General features: G+C 66.2%; 6 protein-coding genes across 6 annotated transcripts; 3 read left to right on the plus strand and 3 right to left on the minus strand.

Moving 5' to 3' along the window:
* Positions 1-58: 58 nt before the first annotated feature.
* CHLNCDRAFT_140772 (hypothetical protein) lies at positions 59-3,678 on the minus strand (the record flags this gene model as incomplete). The annotated part of the gene is made up of 11 exons (XM_005850917.1): positions 59-133; positions 298-372; positions 531-643; positions 793-897; positions 1,055-1,124; positions 1,400-1,690; positions 1,932-2,154; positions 2,375-2,496; positions 2,748-2,885; positions 3,082-3,393; positions 3,547-3,678. 11 exons carry the CDS (start codon positions 3,676-3,678, stop codon positions 59-61), a joined length of 1,656 nt encoding a protein of 551 aa, XP_005850979.1.
* A 260-nt stretch (positions 3,679-3,938) lies between these two features.
* CHLNCDRAFT_140773 (hypothetical protein) lies at positions 3,939-6,084 on the plus strand (the record flags this gene model as incomplete). Its single annotated transcript, XM_005850634.1, has 8 exons — positions 3,939-4,229; positions 4,381-4,507; positions 4,543-4,642; positions 4,763-4,829; positions 5,030-5,106; positions 5,238-5,404; positions 5,538-5,728; positions 5,944-6,084. 8 exons carry the CDS (start codon positions 3,939-3,941, stop codon positions 6,082-6,084), a joined length of 1,161 nt encoding a protein of 386 aa, XP_005850696.1.
* A 2,038-nt stretch (positions 6,085-8,122) lies between these two features.
* On the plus strand, positions 8,123-10,827 carry CHLNCDRAFT_29893 (hypothetical protein). Its single transcript, XM_005850635.1, has 10 exons — positions 8,123-8,199; positions 8,389-8,435; positions 8,567-8,685; positions 8,844-8,978; positions 9,135-9,289; positions 9,457-9,575; positions 9,698-9,774; positions 9,918-10,025; positions 10,198-10,298; positions 10,448-10,827. Exons 1-10 carry the CDS (start codon positions 8,129-8,131, stop codon positions 10,536-10,538), a joined length of 1,023 nt encoding a protein of 340 aa, XP_005850697.1. The 5' UTR covers positions 8,123-8,128; the 3' UTR covers positions 10,539-10,827.
* Positions 10,828-13,771: 2,944 nt separating this feature from the next.
* On the minus strand, positions 13,772-16,324 carry CHLNCDRAFT_19706 (hypothetical protein; the record flags this gene model as incomplete). Its single annotated transcript, XM_005850918.1, has 8 exons — positions 13,772-13,902; positions 14,010-14,109; positions 14,247-14,412; positions 14,605-14,791; positions 14,938-15,055; positions 15,229-15,361; positions 15,538-15,662; positions 15,851-16,324. Coding segments are annotated over 8 exons (1,434 nt in total), but the record flags the coding sequence as incomplete, so codon positions are not given.
* A 930-nt stretch (positions 16,325-17,254) lies between these two features.
* CHLNCDRAFT_140777 (hypothetical protein) lies at positions 17,255-18,289 on the plus strand (the record flags this gene model as incomplete). Its single annotated transcript, XM_005850636.1, has 4 exons — positions 17,255-17,292; positions 17,389-17,530; positions 17,787-17,945; positions 18,050-18,289. 4 exons carry the CDS (start codon positions 17,255-17,257, stop codon positions 18,287-18,289), a joined length of 579 nt encoding a protein of 192 aa, XP_005850698.1.
* A 934-nt stretch (positions 18,290-19,223) lies between these two features.
* Positions 19,224-22,572, minus strand: CHLNCDRAFT_140778 (hypothetical protein; the record flags this gene model as incomplete). The annotated part of the gene is made up of 9 exons (XM_005850919.1): positions 19,224-19,397; positions 19,551-19,679; positions 19,817-19,897; positions 20,121-20,351; positions 20,521-20,650; positions 20,795-21,126; positions 21,391-21,593; positions 21,736-21,788; positions 22,562-22,572. The coding sequence occupies 9 exons, from the start codon at positions 22,570-22,572 to the stop codon at positions 19,224-19,226; spliced, it is 1,344 nt and encodes a 447-aa protein (XP_005850981.1).
* Between the last annotated feature and the right edge of the window lie 1,213 nt (positions 22,573-23,785).

Below are 23,785 nucleotides of genomic sequence, written 5' to 3' on the forward strand. Positions count from 1 at the left end.
GGACGGCTTGCTGATGGGCTGTTGGTATCATTTCAATGTGGCAAGCCTCTGTCGAGGGTCACCTGCCCGCCGGCACTTGGGTACCGAGGATGGCATCCACCGCCGCCTGATCAAAGGTGAAGGGCAGCAGCACCTGCAGGCAACATGCCGGGGCCACACCAACGCGCCGGCATCGCTGCTAGCATCACACATGGCCGAGCTGAGATGCAGCAGGAGGTAGCCTGATGCCACCACCATAAGCAACCCTCACAACCCTCACAGCGCTGGCACGGCAAGCTGCAGGCTTGCCTGGTTCACGACGTGCACCACAGACGGGCCGCAGGCCACGATGTCAGTCTGCAGGATGGCGGCGCTGGTGCCGATGCCTTGCAGCTGCGTGAGGGCCGGGGAAGCGTCACACACAGACACACATGTGAGCATGCAGGGAAAGCTCGAGCCCCGTGCTGCTGGTTCAGGCTGTTCCAGGCAGTTACGGTGCATGTGTCTGCGCCAGCCCGCCTGTAGGCTCACTGGCTCTGGCGGGATCTCACCGAGGTGGGGCCCTGCGCGGTGAGCTGCAGCCTGTTGACCTTGTCAATGGTGTCGGAGGTGTCGATCTTGGCGCCCGGCTGCAGAGTGGAGGAGGGCCACAGGCCCGGCAGCACTGCAGGGGCATGGAGGCGCAGGGGGAGGGAGGCTCGGCGGGGGCATGCGCAGCGCAGCGCAGCGGGTGGCAGCCGGGAGCCGAGCGGGCGCCCGGCCCTGCGGAGCTATGCCCACACCGGCCGCTCAACCCAGCGGCGCAACCCGCACCGTGGTAGCCGACCAGCGGGTTGACCAGCTCCGGGGCGTTGAGGATGAGCTCAGTGAGGGTGGACTCGTTGCGCAGAGGGCGGGCGTCGATGGCGGCGTTGAGGGCTGCATCCCACACATGCGGGAGCGAGGTTGGGCCCGCGGCTGGTACGCAGGCAGGCAAAGGAGGCGTTTCCATGCTGTGCCAGGCGGCCGGGCGGTAGAGCGCTCGGCGGTAGCCGGGCGTGGCATGCAGGCACGCCTGGCAGGCAGGCAGCCCCACCTGAGTTGACTGGCACCAGCAGCGTGACGCGTGCATTCTTGTCCCGCAGAAGCACATCCAGCCCCACGCTCTGCAGACGAGGGCGGGCGGAGCAGCTCAACATGCAAGCGACTCGCACAGCGCCGTGGGCAAGAGCAAGCCGCTCGCGTGCAGGGCAAGCTGCCAGCCAGCTGGGCTGCCACGCCAGCAAGCAGGCAAGAGCAAGCAGCCAGGGGCTGCTGCCGGGCAGCCGGCTGGCCCACTCGCCCGCATGAGCTGCGTCCAGTTGGATGCTTCGGGGATGCGAGCTAGGATGTCGCCTAGGGTCAGGCAGGAGGCGGGATCCAGAGCTGCTGCTGCCGCCACCTGCTGGCGCGTGGCCGGCCCCGGCGCCGGCGGCAGCGCCGGCAGCGTGGGCAGGCCGGGCGTGGGGGAGAAGGCGACGAGGGCCGGGGTCACCGAGGGACCCACGCCCGGCGGCCGTGGCGGGCGTGTGTCCACCACTTCAGGCGCTGCCTCGGTCGGGGCGGGCAGGGTGAGGGCGGCCTGCAGCGCTGCCGTGGAGCTGGGTGTGGGCTCGGCGGCAGGGATGGGGGTGGCGGGAGGCGCTCCGGGTGCCGGCGGGCTGACCAGCTGCACGGTTGGAGTGGGCTCGGCCTCTGGAGCAGGAGCGCGGGGCGGGCTGGGAAGTGGCGGGGGAGATGGTGCCGCAGGTGCAGCCTCAGGCGAAGGAGGTGGTGCCACAGGCGCAGCCTCAGGCTCAGGTGCTGGGGCGGGGATGGCTGGCGGTGGGGCCTGCAGGCACCATGACGGGGCGATGCGATACCTTCTTGCCCACCAAGTTGGCAAACACTGCAAGCCTGAGCCCTCAATGGCGACAGGGCGGGGACCAGCCCACCTGGATGGCGGCGGGCAGCGGCGGGATGGGCCGCGCCGGCGCAGGCGACCCAAAGATGCTTTCGAAGGTGGTGGCAGGCGGGGACGGCGATGGCGGCGGGGCGGCCTTGGGCGGCGGCGGAGGCGTGGCGCCGCCGCGGAGAGCATTCGCCAGGTTCTGGCTGGCCTGGAACTGGGCGCTGGTTGGGAAGTTGCCGGTACGCCCCGCCTGCTGCAGGGCACGCCTGCACCGGGGCCGGCAAGCATGCAAGGAAGGATGACCAGCTCCCCGGCACATGATGGCAGCACGAGGTAGTGAGCAAGCCGCTCCACACCCAGCCTGGCAGCCCCGCAGCCGGCGTTAAGCACCACACGGTGCCTGCCTCGTGCAGCACACTGCCTGACGCACACAGCCTGATGCACACAGCATAACGCACACAGCCTGGTGCACAGCCTGATGCTCACCGCGCCACCACCTGCTGCCCGCTGCCGTCGGTGGCGCGCAGATCCAGCGGTGGCTGGGGCAGGGAGGACAGCTGCCACGAGGCTCCAAAGGCGCGCTGCATCGGCAGCCAGGCGTCGGGGCTCTGTGGGCAGTGGGGGGGCATGAGCGGGGCGGGCGCGGCGCGCGCGCGCAGCGGCGCACGGTGTTCCATCAGCCAGCGGCACCGGATGCCCCCACTCCTCGCTGCCGCCCCGTCCTCGTGCTTGCCCTGCGCACACCTTCCGCAGTCCCAACCGGCCTGCCTGCCGACCTTGCTGGCTTCCTTGCGGCTGCCTGCCCACGCCCGACCCAAACATTCTGGGAAGCTGGCCTCGCTGCGTCCCCTCCGCTCACATCGCTGCTGGCCAGCTCCACGCTCTGGATGTCGCCATCGCCCGCCACATCCCGTAGCGCCAGTCGCAACCAGCCGCCGGCAGTGGCGCGGTACTGGTCCACGTGTACCGCCAGGTTCCCAGGCGGGGCGCAGTTGACCTGGGGGATGGGAAAAGCAGGGGCAGGATTTAGGGCGAGGAGGCATGTGAGCGGACAGGGCGGTTTGCGCATGTGGGGCGGCTGGCCCTGCAGTGCAGCAGGTGCCCACAGCTCGAGCCCGCCCTTCCCCCGCAGCGGCAGCAAGCGCTTGCATGACCACTGCGCTTGCATGCACCCCGGCGCTGGCGGCACCCACCCTGCGGAAGCGGGCGGCGACCTGGCCCAGGCCGCTGGCCACCACCTGGCGGTAAGCAGAGGGTGCCAGGAAGACGGCGTCCGCGCCGCACCCGGCGCAGTGGTCTGTCACCAGCACCACCAGCGGCTGGCTGGGCGTGCCGCCGCACTGCGCCGCGTCGCCGCACTGCACCTCCAGGCACACGCCGCAGCCGCGCTGCACGCCCGCGGCAAAGGGGCTGGCGGCAGGATCCACCGCTGCCAGCCCGCCAAATGGCCACTCCTCCTCTGGCAGGTCGCCATAGCCGCAGGCGCCCTGCGCTGGCGTGTAGCTCTGCGCGTGCAGGCAGGCAGGCAAAGGACGGAGGGCGGCTGTGTTTGCTGCGTCCAAGACTTCCTGCGGCCCGGCGGCTGGCGGCGGCGCGGCAACTTCAAGCGAGCAAGCGCGGCTTGCTCAACTCGCAGCTTGCTCATCCCTTCTGCTCACCGTGCCAAAGCCCAGCTGCCCCAGCGTGCCCTCCTGCCAGCCTTCGTCCTGGGCTCGCCCACCTTGAATCAGCAGCAGGGAGCAGAGCAGAGCACCCAGCCGCCAGAGCTGCGCTGCCCGCAGCACGGCCATGCTGAGACTGCTCGGGCTGCTCCTCGGCACAGCAAAACGTTTGCTGGATTGCTCCCAGTTGCGAGCGAGTACTTGTGGGTGCGAACGCAGGGGTGCGGGTTAGATTGAGGCCTGACGCAATGTGGAGCATACAAACAATGCAGAGACTGGCAGGGCAGGCTTGCAGCCAGGACGCGGTACATCGTACTGCACCAGCTACTTTGCCAGGTCCAAACCCCTCAGTTGACTCTCCGAGACCTTGTTCTTCGTCCCACCACACCATGCGTGCACTCTGCCTCCTCGCGTGCACCGCGGCGCTGGTGCTGGGCCTGGCCCACGCCCAGCAGCCTGCAGACAGCAGCACAGCGCCCATCCAGGAGCTGCCAGCCTTCTCACGCCTCCAGGCCTGCGTGCCGTTCAACGTGCTGGTGCAGCCCTCGCTGGCGGATGGCCCCGCCTACGGCCTTCAAGTCGACGCCGCGCCGGAGGTGGAGCAAGCGTTGAGTGCCATTGTTCAGGGCGAGGCGCTGCTGCTTGAGACCGACTCCTTCGTGACCCAGGAGCCAATCAAGGTGATCAGGGCGTGTGTCGCATGTGTGCGCGGAAGGAAAGTGGGTGGGCGCCACCTGCTTCACCTGGCTTCCTGCCGAGCTGCCTACCGCTCATGCCAGTGTGCCTGCCCGTCTCCCCCGCCTCCCAACCACCCCACTTGCACCGTCCAAGGTTGTGGTCTACCTGCCCCCCGAACGCCTCGCCGCGCTCGACCTGCTGGGCTTTGGCGGCAGCATCTATGTCAACCAAGGCGAGCCAACCGGGGGAGGGTCAGCCGCCGTGCTGCGCATGCCCAGCAGTAATCCGAGGCACGCACCAGCAATCCGCCTGCAGGTTTCGATGTGGACAGCTTCACGCTGCGCCTGGGCACCGGTGGCGGCAGCGCGTATGTGTTCAACATAACGGCGGCGAACGCCAGCGTGCAGACGCAGAGGTGGGAGGTGGAGCTTCCCTTCTCTGGCCTGGCCCGGCCACTAGATCTGTTGAGCCCTGCAGGAATGCCGTGACCATCAGCCCTGCCTGCTGTTTGGCCCTCCTGCCTGCCGGCCTGCAGCAACGGCCAGGTTGTGCTCACCGGCTCTTATGGCAACGTAGACCTCACTGCCTCTGGCATCTCAACCGTGTACATCGCTGGTGCCACGGAGGCATGCACGCCTGCCTGCTTGCCGCCTGCAGCATGCCTGCTTGCTCGCTTGGGTGTTGGGCTGAGGACGCGCCGATCCTGTGCCCTGCCCCAACACGAGGCGGACAACCCAGCATGCATCTGACGCCACAGCGTGGGTGAGCCTGCCTGCCTGCCTGCCGTTTCCGTGCCCCGCAGGCAGTGAATGTGGATCTGTCGGGCATCTCAGATGTCTACCTGCAGCCCGCGTCGACTGACGTCCAGATTGCTGGCAGGTGCGGAGAATGCCAGCATGCAGTGCAGGAGATCCCTGTGGCAGCCACGGAGCAGCTCTCCTTCGCTTTGCTGGTCAATGTGTCCAGCACTGACTGCCCCCGCGCCTCCCCTGCCCGCCTGGGCCTTGCAGGGGCACGGGGATCAGCACTGTTGTGTACACGCAGGGCCAGTGCAGCGTGCAGAGCGCCTTCCTGCTCTCCTCGCCTTGCCAGCAGAGCAGCGCCATCAACCTGCAGGTGCCCAGCCCCTCCTGGACCCAGGGCCTGACCGCCGTGGGCTCCTTCTCGTGCGGCCTGGGTGAGCGGCATCCTGCGCTGGCGGAATGAGGTTGCCCGAGAACGCGTGGATGGCCAGCTGCCCATGCTCCCGGCCCTACAGATGAGCAAACCTCAGCTGGCTTGCCCTCCTGACTCCCCTGCCGGCCTAGCAGGCGAGGGCTTCCTGTCCCAGGCCCCGCAGGGGCTGCCAAGCTTCCAGGCGCCCGAGCTCCAGTTCCCCACTTTCCAGCCGACTCCCATCACAACAGCCCAGATGGTCCCCGCTGCCCAGGCCGCGGCCCCCGCTCCGACGCCCGTGCCCGCGGCGCCCGCCGAGCCTGCTGCAGCCCCGGCTCCGACAGAGGTTGCTGCGGCCCTCCAGGCGCCGCCGCCAGAGGCAGAGGCACAGCCCATCCTCGCGTCCAACCCCTATGCGTATGGCCTCCAGGCACGAGGAGAAGGGAGCCTACTGCTTGTCATGCAGCAGCTGCCCTCATCACACACGCGCTAAACTGACGAGCTCTGCCCCTTGTAGAGCTGTTGCTGCAGCATCTGTGTGCCACCCCTCTCCCGCTGCAGACCCCCACCGGCTCCCAGTTCCAGGCCGGCAGCGTGACGCCGCAGGCGACCCGTGCCCAGAGCGCCGCCACCGGCCAGAGTGAGCTGGGCGAGCTGCGCCTGCTGCTGGCACACAAGGGCTTGGGACTGGGCCTGATGTAGGGTGCAGCAGGCCCTCACCTTGCTTCGGTGCTAGCGGCGCACCGCTTCCCTGCTGCAGGGCAGGCCAGCGCCGTGAGCGTGGCGGGCCCTCAGGGAGCCCGGACCGGGACCTCCAGCGACAACACAGGGTTTACTGCCGGCACCGCCGGCTGAGCAGGAGAAGGGGCTGCTGGCCTCTTCCTCAGTTGCCAGGCACCGCCAGGTGTTGCTCAGAGAATCGCACCATGTACAACAGACGTAACCACATCCACCCGCCCTGTCACCCGCCCTGTTTTGCCCCGTCCTGGCTTGCAGCCCTGTGTGTGCAACCATCAACGTCTGCTATGCTATCTGTGCCCCGTGCCATGTGGGAAGCTGTGTGCCAATGTGTTGACAAGTGCTAAGTGTAAGGCTGCATGTTTAAACCGCAGGGATACAACGAGTGTTGAAAGCAGGATTAACCTAAGAGGAAGTGGGCAACAAGTACAGGTATGTGCACACAACAAGTCCATTGATGAAAGGAGCTCTTGCTCTCGCTCTCGCTTTCGTTCTCACACGTTGCCAACGTCTCCGCCCGCGGCCTCTGCTGCATGGTGGCGAGCCAGGCGGGTCAGTGGAAAGCTGCTGCCGCCCGCCCTGTCCCCGCTGCTGCTGCTGCTGGGCTGCTGGCCAGCCAGGAGCGGTTCGACTGAGGCTGCCAGAGAACTCTGCCTGCTAAGGGAGTGTTCGCAGGGCGCTTGCGAGCTGCCGCCATCCCGCTGGTGCCAGTGCTGCTGCTGCCGCTGCTGCTGGCGCTCCGAGCCTGGCGCTTCCCCTGCTTCTGCTAGCTCTGCTGCTGCTTCGCTGGCATCAGCCAGCACATCCGAAATGCCGCTTGTGGTGCGCCCGCTGAGGGCCGCGGCCGCCACCAGCGCCCTGCGGCTCAGCATGTCCTGCGCATAAGCCGTCGGATCGGCACTGGTGTGCACAAACATGTGGGCCTTGATGAGGCCGCCCTGGCTGCCGTCCATGCTGGCCCGCGGCGGCAGGGCCTGCTCCTTGTAAGCTACCACGGCGTCGCCGCCTGCGGCACGAGAGGAGGACGAGGCAGTTGGTTTGGGATGTCGACGCTATGCCATGGCGACTGGTTTGCAGGGGCGTGAGTGCATGCCTGGATGCGTCGAGCAAGCCAGACTGGGGACGGGCAGGTTGGCTGGGAGGCCCCCTGGTGCAGCTGTTGCCAGCTGAAGTGGTTTGTAACACTTGCCTGGTTGGACCACGAGGAAGGGCTTGCGTGCCACGGCCGCCTGCTTGCGCTTCTCCGCAATCATGCGCTGCACATTCTCAGTGCGCCGCCGCCGCGGGTCTGGCTGCTGCACAGCCGCCGCTGCTGCCAGTTCCGCCGCCTGCTGCTGCCGCTCTCGCCGCCGCTGTTGCGCACGCTTTGAGAGCAGCCACATGCCGACAGCCAGAGATATGATTCCCACAGTCACTCCAAAGCCGATGGAGACGAATTGCACGAATTTGGATGGGGTCATGCCCCGAACCAGAGACCCTGCAGCAAGGGTCGTGGTGCGGCAGCGGTTGGCTGGCGGCGCCGTTGGCTTGCGGCGGGAAGCCCAACTGGTTCCGCTGTTACGAGGCAGACAGGCGGCGGCCCCAGAGCGTCTATGCAGCCCAGCCATGCATGTCTTGCGCGCTGGGGACGCCACATCCTCAGCTGCGGCCACTACCCACCTGCCGATCGTTTGCGGTTGCAGCGAAGTGAAGGCGGGGGACGGCGGGAGGTGTCCCAAATAATCTGGGAGGGAGTTGCAAGGGTGATGCTGCAAAGATGTGGGCGAGTGAGGCTCTGGTGGCGGCGAAAGCGAATGGCGGGAAACTCTGAATTTGCTCGAGAGCTGCCCTGCCGGCGATAACACACGGTGACCCGGAAGGCTACGACAATTTCAAACCGCGCTGATTGGCGTTTCGTGATCACGGAGATGGATGCCTCCGGAGGTCCACATCAGCGGGCGCCATGGAGTACCACCCATCTTCTTCTGGCTTCTCGGAAGGATGCGTGCGGTCCTTGGTGCATGCCGGGATGATTGAGAGGGCCAACAGGGCCTTGGGGAGCTTCTGGCCTCTGAGGGGAGTTGCCACTGCTGCTGGAGGGTGAGCTTGTGAGGCGTGCCTCCTACCTGGATCAGCCAAGTAGCCAATAGAGCCGCAGCGGCGGCGCTCCCGAGCGGGGGTGCCCCGCCCTCTGCCGCCGACTGCCGCCGTTCTGTGCGGGGTGTGTGGGAGCCCTCGCGCTCTGGCTGAGGGATTAGCCTCTGCGGCTAGCCCCCACGTGCCCCGCAGGTCTGTGCTGGAGCTGCCGCCACGACGATCCCTCCTCTATGTGCCAGGTACGTGCACAGTGCAGCGGCCTCGGCGGTGCAGGCAGCCGGACGCATGCACAAGCTCCACGCCGGCTCTGGTGCACACCTTGACCGGCTGACTCATTGCTACACGGCGCGCCTCCATGCCGCCTCTGCAGGAGACAGCGACAGGAAGATTTGCAAGGCCGCCGGCCTGGGGGCTGATGTGACCTGCCTGGACCTGGAGGATGCGGTGGCGGGCAGTAGAAAGGAAGCTGCACGGGACGTGGCCGTCAAGGTGCGGGCCAGGAGCGGCTGGAGGGGTGGCGTGCCACCCCTGCCTGGCACGCAGCCAGCAGGCCAGGCATGGTTGGCCTCCCGTGCCGATCCCATGCCAAACCGGGGCTGGCCGCTGCCGCCGCTTCAATTGTTCGACGGCTCCTGCACGCCCTGCAGGCGCTGGCCCAGGTCAGCTTTGGACGCAGCGAGCGCGCGGTGCGGGTCAATTCCATCCAGTCTGGGCTGTGCGAGGATGACCTGCGGGCGGTGCTGACCGGGGAGGCGCTGCCGGATGCGCTGGTGGTGCCAAAGGTGAGCCTTGTGCATGTGTGTGTGTGTGTGTGTGTGTGTGTGTGACAAAGAGAGAGAGAGAGAGGCGAGAGACAGTCAGCCCTCATCACCCGTGGCCACACAGCGGCTGGCAGAGGCGTCACTTGAGGGGCGGCTGCCCCCACCTTTGTTGTGCAGGTGGACACAGTTGACCACGTGCGCTGGCTGTTCGGCCAAGCCAAGGGCCTGCTGGGAAGCCGGCAGCGGCAGCAGCAGCAGCAGCAGCAGCAGGGTTCCGCGTCAGTGGCGCTCATCACCATGTGCGAGTCGGGCATGGGCCTGCTCAACCTGCGGTGAGCACGGTTCGGGCCTCGGGGGAGGGGGCAAACAAAAAATAATGAAACGGGGGCAAGCGTTCCCCTCGCCAGGCCATTTCAATCGAGAATGGAGCAGCGTTTGGGTGCGCCTGCAAAAGGGTAGTGATCCTGCCCCCGCCTGCTTTGCCCTGGTTATGCCCCAGGCACATCTTCGAGGCCTGCCTCACGGACGAGCATAGGCAGCTGCTGCGGCTGGAGGCTTGCATCTTTGGGGCAGACGACTACTGCGCTTCGCTGGGCATGAAGCGCCAGCCAGGCACAGGTGCGGCGCCCTCCCTGCGGCCAGCCAGAGCTCGTCTCAGGGGCAGCAGCGCCCGTCGCGCAGCAGCCTCACTCCAGTATAGTTACCTGCTACTGCGCTGGCCCTGCCTCGCCTTGCCACAGATGACACGCTGTTTGCGCGGCGCTGGGTGGCGCTGCATGCCAGGGCGTTTGGGCTGCAACCTATCGACCAAGTGTATGTGAGTCTGTGGTGCCTGCTGACTGGGAGAAGCGAACTGGGCAGCAGCAGTTGGCGCCAAGACGTCAGCTGCTCCCCTGCTCTTGCTGCTGTGCTGTGCACCTGCCACCCCATCCCACCCTGCCCTGCCCTGCCTTGCCACAGATCGACTACAAGAACACGCACGCGCTGGGGGCGGAGGCGCTGGAGGGGCGCGGCATTGGCATGGCCGGCAAGCAGGTCATCCACCCCTCGCAGATTGGGCCTGTGCAGGTGTGCGAGTGCCGCTGTTCGCGATCACCGGCGCTCGCCGCCGCCCAGCTTCGTGCATGGCGTGGTGTGGACCCTGCTGTCGCGTCCCTCCTGCCCTCCTCCACAGCGGCAGGGTCTCCAGATGATGACTCTCCTTTTTGCCCTGCCCTGGCTGGGCCTTACCCGCTCACAGGAGGCCTACAGCCCAGACCCAAGAGAAGTGGAGGAGGCTAGCGAGCTTGTGGAGGCATTTGAGAAGCACCAGGAGGAGGGCCAGGGCACCTTCACCTTTAGGTCCGGCAGAGGCTGAGCAGAGGCTGGGCAGCGGCTGGGCAGAGCATGGCTGTTCGTGCTTCCCTGCGTGCTGGGCACACAATGGGGTGGACCACCTGCTCCCATCCTGCCTGGCGCCACCCGCCACCTCTGCCGCGGCTGGCTTGCAGGGACAAGATGATAGACCAGCCCACCTACCTACAAGCAAGGAACCTGCTCAAGTTGGCACAGCGTGTGGGCGGCGGCGGCGGCGGCAAGTAAGCGGGGCCCCAGCTGTCTGCACTGACTGCAAAGCCCTGTGTCGGGCAGCCTGTCAGACAAACGTTGCTTTACACAAGGAACTGCTTTACACAAGTAAATGTTCGGTCGTTCCATGCGCCCGTGAATCCTGGAGCAGCGGTAAATAGATGCATTTGAGCTGAATGGACCTGACTGGAGCGCAGTGTCGATGAGCCGCATGCAGAATAGGGAGGCTGAAGTGGCGGCGCAGCGTGGCGGCGCGCTCTGCCACGCTGGGCGCCCCGTCACCCTCCCAGTGCAAACATACCTCAGACGCGCAATTGCACCCCCGTCCCGCTGGAGATCAGGGTGGCGCCACCTGCTGCTGGTTGGGCTTCCTGGTGACAAACGCTAATAATTTATGTGGTTGCAGAGGGGGCTGGTTCCGGGTGAGTGCTGCGGGATCGCTGCCGATCGCGCCTGTCAGTCAAAGGACTGGCTGGGTCTCGCTAGCAATCTTGCCTCAAACTGAAACTGCTGCAGCGTCCCGAGGGCCCGCCCGGCCCCAGTTGCGCGTCAGGTCGTTTCTGACGGGCCCCAATGCGCCGCCGAATGCGCCGCCCACCTCCTCGGAGCTGCTCCGCGACTCCAACCTGGCGGCGCTGAGCGGGCTCGCCTACCTTCCGCCCGGCGACCTGAGCGGCCGCCTCCAGCAGCACGGCCTGGACCTGCAGGTTGGGTTTGCGCTGTCGCACCTCAACCTATGTTATGCCATCAATAATGTGCCATAGTATGCACACATATTGCATAGCGGAGCGTGACCATTCGACGGCGGTACCCTCTGGCCGCAGGCGCACGGCTCCACCCACTTCACCCGCTGGTTTGTGGCGCGCCAGTCGCCGGCCGCGCACGGCGCGGCGGCGGCGGCCATGGCCAGCCTGCTGGGCGCAGCAGACCCGTCCCAGCGGTACATCTTCCTGCGCGGCGTGTCCTGGCGGTCTGCTGACCTGGACGCACTGCGGGTGTGGCAGGGCCTCATGCGCGCCCTGCCCACCCCCTTCCTGCCGCACCTCACCTCGCCGCCGGAGCTGCTGGTGGCGCACAGGCAAGGGCCGCCGCCGGCTGCCGGCCCTGCGTCGCCCCGCGCCTCCCTTGAAACGAGAGCCGCCTAGGCAGATTCCCATAAGCATCATGCATGGCAAGGATCGAAGCGCAATGCCTTCCGCTGGCCTTGTGTGCGCGCCCAGCTGAATCGAACAGCTCCAGGCACTCCCTCCCTGCCCCACCTGCCCGCCTGCTGTGCAGCGGGGTGGCCGAGATGGCGGAGGAGTTGTATGGGGTGCTGCACCCGCACATGGAGGGCCACAGCCGCCTGCACCTGGCTGGGCACTCGCTGGGAGGCAGCCTGGCCACGATGGTGGCCCTGACCGCTCACCTGCGCCTGGGAGGCAGCAACAGCAGCAGCAGCAGCAACAGCAGCAGCAGCAGCGATGGTAGCGGCAGCGGTGGCGGCAGCGGCAGAGGCAGCGGCGGCCCTGGCAGCGGCAGCAGGGGCGGCCCCGCCGGGCAGCAGCAGCGCCTGCAAGTGCAGTGCACTACGTTTGGGTCGCCGCCGGTGCTGGCGTTGGCGCAGGGGGCCGATGAGGATGGGCGCTCGATCCTGCAGGCAAGCGCAGGCCGGCTGGCTGGCTGCCCAGCTGCAAGCGAGCGGGCACCCCTCTGGTTGCTGCTCTTTGCTCCTGTTTGGTGGGCAGCGATAGCTGCCTCCTCTGCCTGTTTGCCTGTTGCCAAACCCGAGCCCCTTTTGCTCTGCCCTGCTGCAGGCCCTCGAGCTGCCCCTTGGAGCAGTCCGCAACTACGTGCTGCAGGTGTGTGGTGGGGCCTCGCCCCGTCGGCTGGCAGCCAGGATCTGGGCCGGTGGCCTCCTGCTACTGGCATGTCTGGCACATTGGGGCGCCATGCCGCCGCCACACTGGCAGGCTGAGCATCACCGTCCTCGGCAGCGCTGCCGTGCTTCGCATCGCCTCGCACCGAGCCGCCTGCTGCTGTCGCCACCAGCGCCGTTGCCTACCGCGCCCGCCGCTGCCTGGATGCAGGATGACCCCGTGCCTCGGGCGCTGCTCAGTGCGGACCCCGCCTTCCTGGCCCTGAAGCAGACGGCTGTGGTGGCGGGGCTGCTGCGCCTGCGGGTGCAGTGGCTGGGGCAGGGCGTGCTGAGCCCCTCGCGCTTCCTGTTCCACCCCGCCGGCGACGTCTTCCTGATTCGGTGGGCGCTCTGCGGAGGCTGCCGGCTGCCCAGCCTTCTTTTGTGTCGCTGCCTTTCCCATGTCCTGCAGCTCCATTTTGCACCTCCCACTGGCCGCCCCGCTCTCTACCCCATTCCGTCACTGCTGCCGACCGGCCCGCCGCAGGTGGAGCGCAGAGGCGGGCCACTCGGTGCGCCTGCTGGCTCCCCACACGCTGCAGGAGGAGCTGAAGCTGGATGTGCAGGCGCTGAGGGCCAGCCCGGTGGGTGGGCGGCGGCAGCTGGCTTTCTTTCTTAGGGCGGGCTGCGTAGGGCGGGCGTTCTGTATGGCGGGGTTTGTGTTGCGTGGCGCGGGCTGGGGAAGAGAGCAGAGATGCGGGCCAGCAAGATGGGAAGGAGAGACGCGTGTACGGCCCAGCATGATGCATCTCTCATGGCTGCGCCGAGCCGCTTGCCGCTCCCGCATGCCTGCTCTGCGGCCTTGCAGCTGGCGCTCATGCAAGCAGTGATGGATCACCACCACAGCTCATATGCAGCAGAGTTGCGGGCAGCGGCGGCGGCGCTGACGCGGCGAGGCAGCGCAGCAGCAGCGCCAGAGGCGGCCGCTGGCGGCCCTGGCAGGTCCAACTGATCGCTGCAGCAGGCACTAGCGCTGTCTCTTGATGTTCTTCCAGCAGGTCAGGCAGAGCGTCGGTAACCGTTTTTGGCCCTGCTGCACCCTTATTTGCGCCTTTCAGTTGAGTGTCCAGGCTTCCCCACATTCCTGAACAACTTCTTCCGCATAATCCGCTTCCTGATTTTGTTTCGGCCAATTCGATCCACACAGTGATCAATGAATGAAATGCATACCCCGTGCGACAGTGTAACCCAGTACAACGCAAGGCACAGACACCTTGGGTGGGGTGCTGCCCGCGCCATGCTGTGACCGGCAGCGATGGCGGCGCGCCGCACGCGGGCGGCATGGTGCCATCTGGCTGCTGGGGAGCTGCGCCGGCTTCTCCCCTGCGCACCGTCTCCCACCTCCACCGGCCTACTTCCCTATGCAGAAGCGGGAGAAGATGGAATCCAGGACCTCCTCCGTCACATCCTCGCCGCTCACCTCCCCCAGCGCCAGCACCGCCGCCCGCAGGTCGATCGTCCAAAAGTCCACGGGCAGCTCGTCTGCAGGCAGGGCGGGCATAGGAGGCGTGGCACAGCCATAGAAAAGGCTAGGCAGCGGAGGCTTCCGCAGGCAGGCTGGAAACACGCAGCAGGGCGGGGCAGCCCACCTGCGATGCTGCCCTGCACCCGCTGCAGCGCCTCGCTGGCTCGTATCAGCGCCTCGCCCTGCCGCTCGTTCACAGCCCAGCTGATGCCGCCGGGGGCCAGCTGCACAGCAGGCAGCACGCCCCACAAGTCGTCAGTGGCGGGCACCAGGAGATGCTTCTGCTGTGCTGCTACTGCTGCTGATGGCGCCTCGCAGACCCGCCAGCGCATGCCCAGCCTGCGTTGTTCCTGCTGCTCACCTGCGGTGCTCCTGCCAGGCTCAGCACAGCCTGCTGCAGGTCCTGGAGCCCCTCCCGGGTGGCCGCCGATGTGCTGACCACCGCAGCAAAGCGGCTGCCAACCGCCGGTGGCACCCCCAGCTGCCGCGCCGCCGAGCTTGCATCCGCGCCTGCCGCTGCCGGCGTGCTGCCATTCTGCTGCTGCGGCTCCTGCTGCCCTGGCTGCTGCCCCTGCTCCCGGGCCAGGTCGGTTTTGTTAACCACCAGCAGCGCCGGCATGCCCCGCCTGCCGCCGCCCTCCTCGCCGGCGTCGCCGCCGCTGCCCCAGCCGGTGCCCTCCCCCACCTCTGGGCTGCCCGGGCCGCTGCCGCCGCCAAACATCTGGGCTGCAATCTCAGCGTCACCGGGCGTCCAGCCAGCCTGTGCATCCAACACCATCAGCACTATGTCGGCCTGCCGGGCCGCTGCCATGCTCCGCTCCACCCCAATCTGCTCCACGAGGTCAACCGATTCCCGCAGACCGGCGGTGTCCAGCAGAGTGATGGGGATGCCGCCAATCACCACCCCTGCCAAAACAGAGGGAGCGAAAACGAAGCAACGTGTGGCGTGAGCGGGCGGGCACAACAGCAGAGGCGACCTGTGGCGCAATGCACAGCGAGCGGTGGGCAAGTGGACGGTTTGGTAGCTGCCGTACTGCCCAGCTGCACCACACCTGCCTCCACGATGTCCCGCGTTGTACCGGCGATATGGGTCACAATGGCGCGCTCCGTGCCGCTGAGCGCGTTCAGCAGGCTGGACTTGCCGACGTTGGGCCGCCCCACCAGCGCAACCTGGTTCAATGCAGGTACGGTATGGTGTTGTGAGTACGTCAACAACAGCGGCGGCCGGCTGGGTACGGCGCATGTGATCACAGCTCAGACAGGCGGCCCGCGGCAGGCGGCCGATGGGAAGGGGGGCCCACAGGCGCGTTCCGCACGCAACCGCGGCCGCCACGACTCCGCACCTGAAGGCCGGTGCGCAGCAGCTGGCCGTGGCGCGCCGTCTGCAGCGTGGCCTCCAGCTGCTGGCTGAGGCGGCGGATGCGATCGATGAGCCCCGGCACATCCAGCGGCGGCAGGTCCTCGTCAAAGTCCAGCCTGGACAGGCAGAGGCGGGAGGCGAGGGGCCACGCCACGCCGCCGTAAGCGCCAACAGCTGCCTGCCGCGCCAGCAAGAGCACCGCGCCCGGTGTGGTGCCAACCTTGGCGATGCTGTGGGCATGCACCCAGCCATCCCCTGTACTGCTCTTGCTCCTCCCCCTCCCAGCGCTCACCGGGCATCCATCTCCACCAGCAAGTCCACACACTCCCGCCGCATACGCTGCACCTCGCGCCCCAGGCCCCCCGACAGCCCAGCCAGCGCCGAGTCGGCGGCCGCCACGGTGCGGGCATCAATCAGCTGCAGGCAGGCGGGCAGGCAAAGAGGAGAGCGGGGGCCGTCGAAACTTCGTTGGATGGAACTTCGTTGGAAGGCAGAAGGCACGGTGGCTGGCCACCGCGGCTGCGCCCCTGCCCCTCCAAAGCCCACCAACCTCCGACCGCTACTCCATCCCCGTCCCCTGCACACGGGCACACACAACCGCGCACCTGCGCCACGCTCTCCGCCTGCGATAGGTCCAGGCGGCCGTTGAGGAAGGCGCGCAGCGTGAACTCGCCGGGCTGCGCCAGCCGCGCGCCGGCCTCCAGGCAGCGCTGCAGCACGCGCGCCGCGCTGACGCCGCCGCCGTGCGTGTGCACTTCCACCACATCCTCCGCCGTGTAGCTGCGGGGCGCCAGCATGGTGAGAAGCAGTACCTCGTCCAGTACCGTACCGCCAGCATCGATCGCGGTGCCGTAGTACACGCGGTGGCTCTCCGGCTGCCACGCCGCCGCGTGTGTGGCGGGATCTGGGTGGCCCGCTGCGGGCGCTTGCCGTGCGGCAGGGCCAGCCGCGGCCGCGTGCCGCCGCTGTGCAGAGTAGGGCGCGAACACCTGCTGCGCAATGGCCACGGCGTCTGCTCCGCTGACGCGGATGATGCTGACCGCGCCCTGCGCTGCACCCGTCACAATGGCGGCTATCGTGTCGCCATCCCGAGCGGCGGCGGCGGCGGCGGCCTCGTCGGCGCCAGAAGCATTCTCTGGGCTGCAGCCGGCCAGGCCCGTAAGATCCAGGTACTCTGCAACGAGGTGGGGTTGGCAGTCGTGCTGTGTGGCTGGTGCACGTGTTTGGAGGGCTCACAAAAGCCACCTGCTGGCAGCGTGCCCTGCCGACGGCCACGCCGCCACTGCCGCTGCCATTTGCCGTGCACACCACCCGGGAGCGGCTGTGCCGCGATCCTACCTTGCTCCAGGCTTCTGCACCGACAACTGCGTTGCCTGTGGGCCTGCCGCTGCCGCTTTGCGGGTGGAGCGACTGCCGTCAGGTGGCCGCAGGCTTGCATGGGGCACGGCGGCAGTGTCTGCCTGCTCTGCAGCACTCCGGCACCCAGCTGAGCCATGGTCGGGCGATGCAGAATTGGGAGCGGCCGAGGCGCCCGACTCAAACACCCAGAGAGCCAGGCGTTGGGTGCCAGATGCTGTCAAATTCACCCCAGATGTCAATATGCACTACTCTATGGCTGCGGCGCGGCGCAATAAAGGTGAAGCGCCACGGTGGACGCGCCGAAACCACAATGCATGCTTTCGCACCCTTTGAGAGGCAGCCCACATTTTATTACAGCTGTAAAACGTCATTGATACCGCAAATGGGGACGGCGCTGCGCCTGACACTGTGGACGCTCTTTGCCTGCAGCACCTGGGGCTGCACCTCGCCTGCAGGCTGCACAGCAGTCCGCAATGTGATAGGGCGGCCAGTCGAGACGTGCGGCGGATGGTGCAAGAGGTGATGCGGGTGCACATGCTATGGTCAACTGCTGTGGGCGCCATGTTCGACGCACATTTGTGAAGCTCACTTTGCGGTGGCAGTGCCCGGCTTTTTTTCCCTTGCAGTTCCTGGTCCCGGAATCTGGAGAGATGCCGGCGGGCTGTCCCCTGTCCCCAGCCTCCGACAGGTGCGGCAGCGCATGTGGCTGCCCAGCGCAGGCTTGCCAATCCTGCAGCACATGCAAACCACCACCGCCGCCACAGGCCCCTTCTCTTCCCTGCAGGTACCGGCACCAGGAGGCAGCCAAGGAGACGCTGGCGCAGGGGCGGTGGCGCTGCATCCTGTGCGGCAAGCGGTTCACGGCAGAGCGGCACATCGATCTCCACCTGGCCAACCGCCATGCCCACCTGGAGGAGCAGCAGCAGGTGCGCCTGGCAGAGCCCCTGGCTGTGGGGCTGCAACAGCGCACCTAGCCCTAGTCTGCCACGCACCTGGATCTTCCATGCGCCACAGCAGAGCGCCGCTGCGTACCTCCCTCCTCCCGCCGAGCAGGCCAACTCCACCGGATGCCTGGCCGACTGGCACGCTGCCCTGCACGCTGGCCAGCTGGCGGCCTACCTTGCCGGCGATGGCAGCTGGGCGACAGACCCGCTGCCCTGCTGACCCGCGGCAGCCACGCAGCTGCAGGAGGACTGCTTGGAGCTGGCGGCGCGCTGCTTCCCTCCGCACGGCGGCGACGGCAGCGCCCAGCGCCTGCACGCCCTGCTGGCCGGCCGGCTGTGCAAGGCGCACACGTGCGACACGCGGCGCAAGCGCTCCCGCACCCTGGCGGTGGCACAGGTGGGAGGCACTGGGCACGCCTCACCCATGCGCACAACCATGCCTGCGCCACCGCCAACCTGTCACACGCCTGCCCGCCCGCCCGCTCTGCCTGCCTGCCGCAGGCGCACCGCAGGTGGCGGGGCCGCTGGAGCTTCACCCTAGCTGCCGGCCTCGTCGTGCTGGCAACCTTCTGGCTGCTGCTGTGGCTCGTCTGCACCGACAACGGCGCCACCAGCCCCACCTACCGGCGAGCGGCTGCCGTGCGGCGGCGCCTGGAGGCGGCGGCAGCCAGCGGCGGCCAGCAGCTCCCTCACAGCCGCAGCCTGATTCATCGCGCCCGGGGCAAGACATCTGTGCCGTGACGGGAGGGGTGGAGACATCCATACCGTTACACGGATGCTGCTGGAGAGCCAAAGCCACACGGTGGCGGCGGGATGCGGGTACACGGGTTCAGGAGGCATCCAGGGGCATGAATGCCAGGGAGCCTAGGCGCTAGGCTACAGGCAGACGACTTGACCAAACAAAAGGGAGTGCAATGCCATCAAAGTTATTGTGGCTCATGCAACAAGTTCAAACACATCAAGTGGTGACTAGATTGCGGTGCGGATTCAAGTGTGGTGCCATGAATATGTATGCTGCGGTGGGGGAGTTGGGATTGTGTTTCATGAGCGCATGCTAGGGGTGGCACGAGTGCGGATGCCAGGTGTGCTGTTTCTGCTTGTGGGCACTGCGCAGTACGGGCAGCAGGCAGAAATATGCGAAAGCAGGAGGGATGGCGCAAACGTTGCCCGCCCTTCACCAAGGGCGGGCGGCGGCAAAGGAGCAAAACAACCAGTGCTTCAAGCGTGAGGTTCAAATGCGGTCGGGCACACAGGGGTTGAAGAGATAATTCAATTTCGCAAGGCGTCTGCTTGTGTTAACGTTGCAGGGCGTATGGGAACATCAGCGGCGCGCCGCCAAACCAAATCAAGTCCAAGAACAAGAAGAGCGGCAAGCCGGAATTTAGAAACGCATCAACTACAGTGCAGTAAAATGGGGTCCAGTCAATCGTCGCCCCTTTTGTACTGCTGCCTGCACATGGGGTAGTGGAGCATACGGATGACAGGCAGTACACACCAGACCTGGAGCAGTGGGACACCGGCGGCGCTGCACTGCAGCCTGCACCTGGCATTGTGACAAGGCAGCGCGCGCAGCAGCAACACCCCTGCAGCAGAGCAGCAGCAGCAGCAGCAGAATGGCTGCAGCAGCGGGATCTCGCCTGAAGAGTGGCAAAAGCTCGACAGCTGGCGCTGCCTCCTACTTCTTGCCCATGCGCCGCCCAAGTGCGCTCTGCGGCTGGGTGGCAGCCGTGGCTGTGGTGGTGGCGACGGGTGTGGTCTTTGGCGTGACCGTCTGCTTTGGCTTGACGGTCTTCTGGGGCTTCTTTGTGGGCTTAACTGGCGTCTTGACAGCGGTGGTGTTCTTGCCATTCTGCTGGCGGGCGGGGTTGGAGCATGCTGTGGACCTTAGCCAGCAGTGTCATTCAATGACAAAAAAAATGACCATCTAGTGCGGCGGTAGTGTTGTCTGCATAATGGCGCCCAATGTAATGAAGCAGTACAGAAGCCATGGGCGCCCTCTCACCTTCTTGGCCTCCTCGGCTTTCTTCTTTGCTGCCGCTTCTTGTTCGGCCTTCTTCTTGGCTGCCTCCTCCTCGGCCTTCTTCTTGGCTGCCTCCTCCGCAGCCTTCTTCTTTGCAGCCTCCTCCTCAGCCTGCAAATCATGCACGAGCATGCGATTATTGTCAGTTTGCACAAAGCCACCCGTGCCATAACAGCAACGCCGTAGTTCGTGCTGCTTCTGCCACGCCGGCAACCACAGCATGCCAGGCAGCATCCCACTCGCCGAACCTTGCGTTTGGCCGCCTCAGCCGCCTTCTTGGCCTCCTCAGCAGCCTTCTTCACTTCAGCTGCCTTCTTCAGCTCCTCAGCCTGGCACCAGCAAGGCGGGGATCCAGCAAGCAGTCAGAAGCCTGCCATCACGTGTAGGCGGCGAACATGTTGCTTCCAGCACATGGCTAGCACATGGGGCAACATGCACCGCACCCAGGCAGCTGGACAGCAGATGCCAACCCCTCGAACAGCCACCACCCTGTGGCACCACACCCTCCCCGGGAGGGCCTCCATCCCCAGGACACACTGCACGCCACCGCACCTTGAGCTTTGCCTCCTCCTCAGCCTTCTTGGCAGCGGCGGCCTTGGCAGCCTTCTTGGCGGCCGCGGCCTCTTCGGCAGCCTTCTTGGCGGCGGCGGCAGCCTCCTCTGCCGCTTTCTTGGCCGCGTCGGCAGCGGCCTCTGCTGCCTTCTTCGCCGCCTCTTCCTCTGCCTTCTTCTTTGCAGCAGCTGCCGCCGCGGCAGCCTCTGCTGCCTTCTTCTCCAGTTCGGCCTGCAGCGGCGCGGCAGAGTGCCAGCAGACAGTCACCAGGCAGGCGCCTGCAGCACCACTGCTGTGCCGGTGCAGGCCAGCCCTGCGGGCGCTGGTGCAATTGTGCAGGCAAGCCAAGATGCAATGGCTGGCAGTCATTCCCAGGCACGTGTGCCACCCACTGCCGCACCTTCTTCGCCGCCTCCTCAGCCTGCTTCTTGGCGGCGGCCTCCAGCTCCGCCTTCTTCTTGGCTGCCTCCTCCTCCGCCTTCTTGCGGGCTGCCTCTGTGGCGTCATAATCGTCATCATCCTCTACCGGTCTGCAGATGGCAAGGCGGGGCAGCAGAGCCAGACATGTGAGCCGGCTCCGCCCTCCCGCCTGGCGGGCACACATGCATGCACGGCTTGCAGCTGCTGTCTCAGCGACACCGCTGGCGGAGCCTGCCAAACCAAGCAGCGCATACGCCAGCGTGGCAGCCACGCTGCCCGCTGTCAGGGCCAGCTGCGGCGCGCACCCGAGCTCGACGTCGATGACGGCGGCGCTGGGGCCGTACACCTCTTTGATCCAGGCCTGGTTCATGTTGAGGAAGAAGGCAAAGGCGGCAGCCGCCGACTGCTGGCACACGGGCCCCGGGAAGCGGACCTCGGTGAGGATGTTGATGCCGCGCAGGGAGAGGGTGGAGGGGCGGTCCTCCACGCCCTTGATGGCCACCTGCACGGTGGTGCCGCCCGCGGCCAGGGCCTGCTGCCGCACCAGGGCGGAGTACTCCATCATGTCCTTGGCGTTGAACTCGGCCTGCAACGGCGGCGGCGGCGGTGGAGGCGGGGAGCAGGGGAAGGGGAGCAGGGAAAGGGGAAGGAGGCGGCGCTGAGTGTGGAAGGGAGGGAGGAGGCGAGGCAGTGGCGCTTCGAGTCGCTGACCGCTGGTCTGCTTGGCTGGCAGAATGGGCTGGGCAGGCGGCAGCGGCGTCGCCGTGCGAGTGGGAGGAGGCAAGGGGCTCCTCGCTGCCCGCCCGAGGCGGGCGCCACATGGCGGGCCCCGGTGATGCTGGCCGCCCACGGCGCCGGCGCTTGCCTTGAGCGGGAACTTGCGATTCTCTGCGTCGCACTTCTTGCCGTTGCACGCGTGCTTGCTCTTACGGGGGATCACGCCGATGAAGGTGACAAAGGGGGTCGGGCAAGGGAGCGGCTTGGGGGGCGGCGAGTGGACGACGTCGGTGCAGTTCTTGTATTTGTGGCAATTGGGCTTCTTCTTGTTGAAGCCTGTTGCATGCGCGCATGGAAGGCAGGGCGGTAGGGGGGATTAGTTTAAAGGGATGTAGACCAGTAGGCTGCACCGCTGCGCGGCGGCGCCAGCCATCGTGCGGTACGCGGCGGCAGCCTGGCCACTGACGGGCCCTCTCACCGTGGTTGTCGTCATCCGAGTCCAGGCTGAAATCATCAACCGACTTCGCCGTGCTGCAGGACACAGGGGACGAAATCAAGGGCTCAGAGGCTCAGAGACTACCGGCCGGAGGCACAGCCGGAGGAAGCCACGGTCTTGCTCGGTGCCATGGCCAGCAAAGTCCTCCACAGCGGGCTGGGCGCGCTCCCACCGCCTTCCAGGCGGGTGGTGGAACTTTTACAGGTGCCACAGCCCCATTGCAACAGCCTGGGCCGTCGGGAGCTCAGGTAGGGCATGCGCTCTGCTGGCAGAGGTCAGCGCTGCCCAGGCGGTGCTTGTTTTCGGCTGTTTGCCGCCCGAGAGCGTATGTGAGCTCATTATTAGCCCATTTTACTTGCCTGCCGTGACTCTGGAGCACCACCAGAGCGGCGACCAGCCAGCATGCTGTCAGCGTCCTTGCTCCCATGGCCATGTCTGTGCCCAAACTCAGAGAAAACGCTTCCAGAGCCCTAGACGCAATTTATTGATGGCTAGTAAAGGTGATCTGCGGATGCGTCGTGCGAGGTCAGAGGGAGGGTGTACGGGTGTGGCTGCTTCCGCGGTCGACTTCTTTGCTGGCTTCTCCCTCCTCATTTCCTTTTTCTCGATGCCCCCAGCTTCTCTTGCGGCTCCAAACAGAGACGGAAAACAGCCAGCAGGGGATCTGGAGGGCGCCTTGCGGCGTCAGACGGCAGCAGGCAGGAAGGTAGAGGGCAGCGGAGGCGGGGCGCCTGCAGGTCCCGACGCCTACCCAGGTGCCCAGGCGGGTCCCCGATGGGTCACCCCATTTCTGCACTCACCTGTTTACCTGGCGCTCATGCCTGCTGATAGCCGTTTGCCTATGCACATGGTGCACAATGAGCTTGCACGGCCATGGCAGGCTGGCCTTGCTACCCACCTATGGTGGGATGGTGCAGCAGCGGCAGCAGCAGACGGCGCCCTGCTGTGCCAGCTGCGAGACAGCAACTGAGTCTTACACTCTCGCTACTTCATTCTACTCACAACGGGAATTGGGAAGAATTGCAGCAGCGGCAGCAGCAGACGGCGCCCTGCTGTGCCAGCTGCGAGACAGCAACTGAGTCTTACACTCTCGCTACTTCATTCTACTCACAACTGCATGATTGATTGCGCTTATCATGCCTTGATCGATCGACTAGTCACCAGCCATGCCTGGCTGGCAGCACTACAGCACTACCTTTGTGCGACTATATAACCGGAATGCGGGTCATTCCGGGGCCTTTCTCTCTTCTTTGTAACTGACTTGACTTGACTGGCCGCAGCCGGGCTCCGGCTGCTACTAGACTTCGACTAGACCCGCTGCCTGCTCTTACAAACTGGTGCCCAATGTGGGGCTGTGCTTGCGCTTGATCAGAAACCGGCTCTTGCTACACGCACACAACCCTACCATTGATTGGAGAAACAGGCACATTACCCTTAGCCAAAATGGGCAGCTGATCACCCTACGGCCTCAAGACCCACCGAAACTGCACCAGACTGAGTACCTCACGGCTTGCTTGTGCTTGTGTGGGCTTACAGTCTGGTTTCAGCAAGAACAAGCTTGCAGCACAGACTTTGTTGTTCGAGCAAGGAGGGATGAAGCAGTAGAACAACAGGCAGGACAGGCCAACTGACAGGTCACCGAGCGTTTAGTGTGTGAGCGGGCAGGCAGTACTGCATGTCGTGGAGCAGGTGTGGTGCGGTAAGAGCAAAGGGGGTGGACATGAGAGTGGGGGTTCAGGGCGGGACTGCAGGCAGCGCAACGGTGGCGGTCAGCCAGCGCTGGTGACAGGCGGCAGCAAAGGCGGCGAGGCGGCACGGTTTCTGGCGGAGGAAGCGGTGGGGAGGATGGGGCTCAGCAAACAGGTCAGGAAAGTTGAGGCGCAGCGGGGCGTAAAGGGGGCAGGTGAGCAGCATGTGGGGGGCATCTTCAATGCCGTCGTGGCAGTGGGGGCAGACTCGCTGCTCTCGGGGGCGCCGCGTCCAGCGGCCGGTCTCTTCCGCGCCCCAATGCGACCCGGTGCGCAGCTGCGGG

This window comes from Chlorella variabilis (genome assembly GCF_000147415.1).
Source record: "Chlorella variabilis unplaced genomic scaffold CHLNCscaffold_3, whole genome shotgun sequence".
NCBI classification, from domain to species: domain Eukaryota; kingdom Viridiplantae; phylum Chlorophyta; class Trebouxiophyceae; order Chlorellales; family Chlorellaceae; genus Chlorella; species Chlorella variabilis.

Coding starts and splice junctions, on each gene's coding strand:
- CHLNCDRAFT_29893 (XM_005850635.1), top strand. CDS start 8,129: ATGATTGAGAGGGCCAACAGGGCCTTGGGGAGCTTCTGGCCTCTGAGG. Junction 8,200..8,388: donor GTTGCCACTGCTGCTGGAGG/GTGAGCTTGTGA, acceptor CGTGCCCCGCAG/GTCTGTGCTGGAGCTGCCGC. Junction 10,299..10,447: donor CAGGGCACCTTCACCTTTAG/GTCCGGCAGAGG, acceptor GCTGGCTTGCAG/GGACAAGATGATAGACCAGC.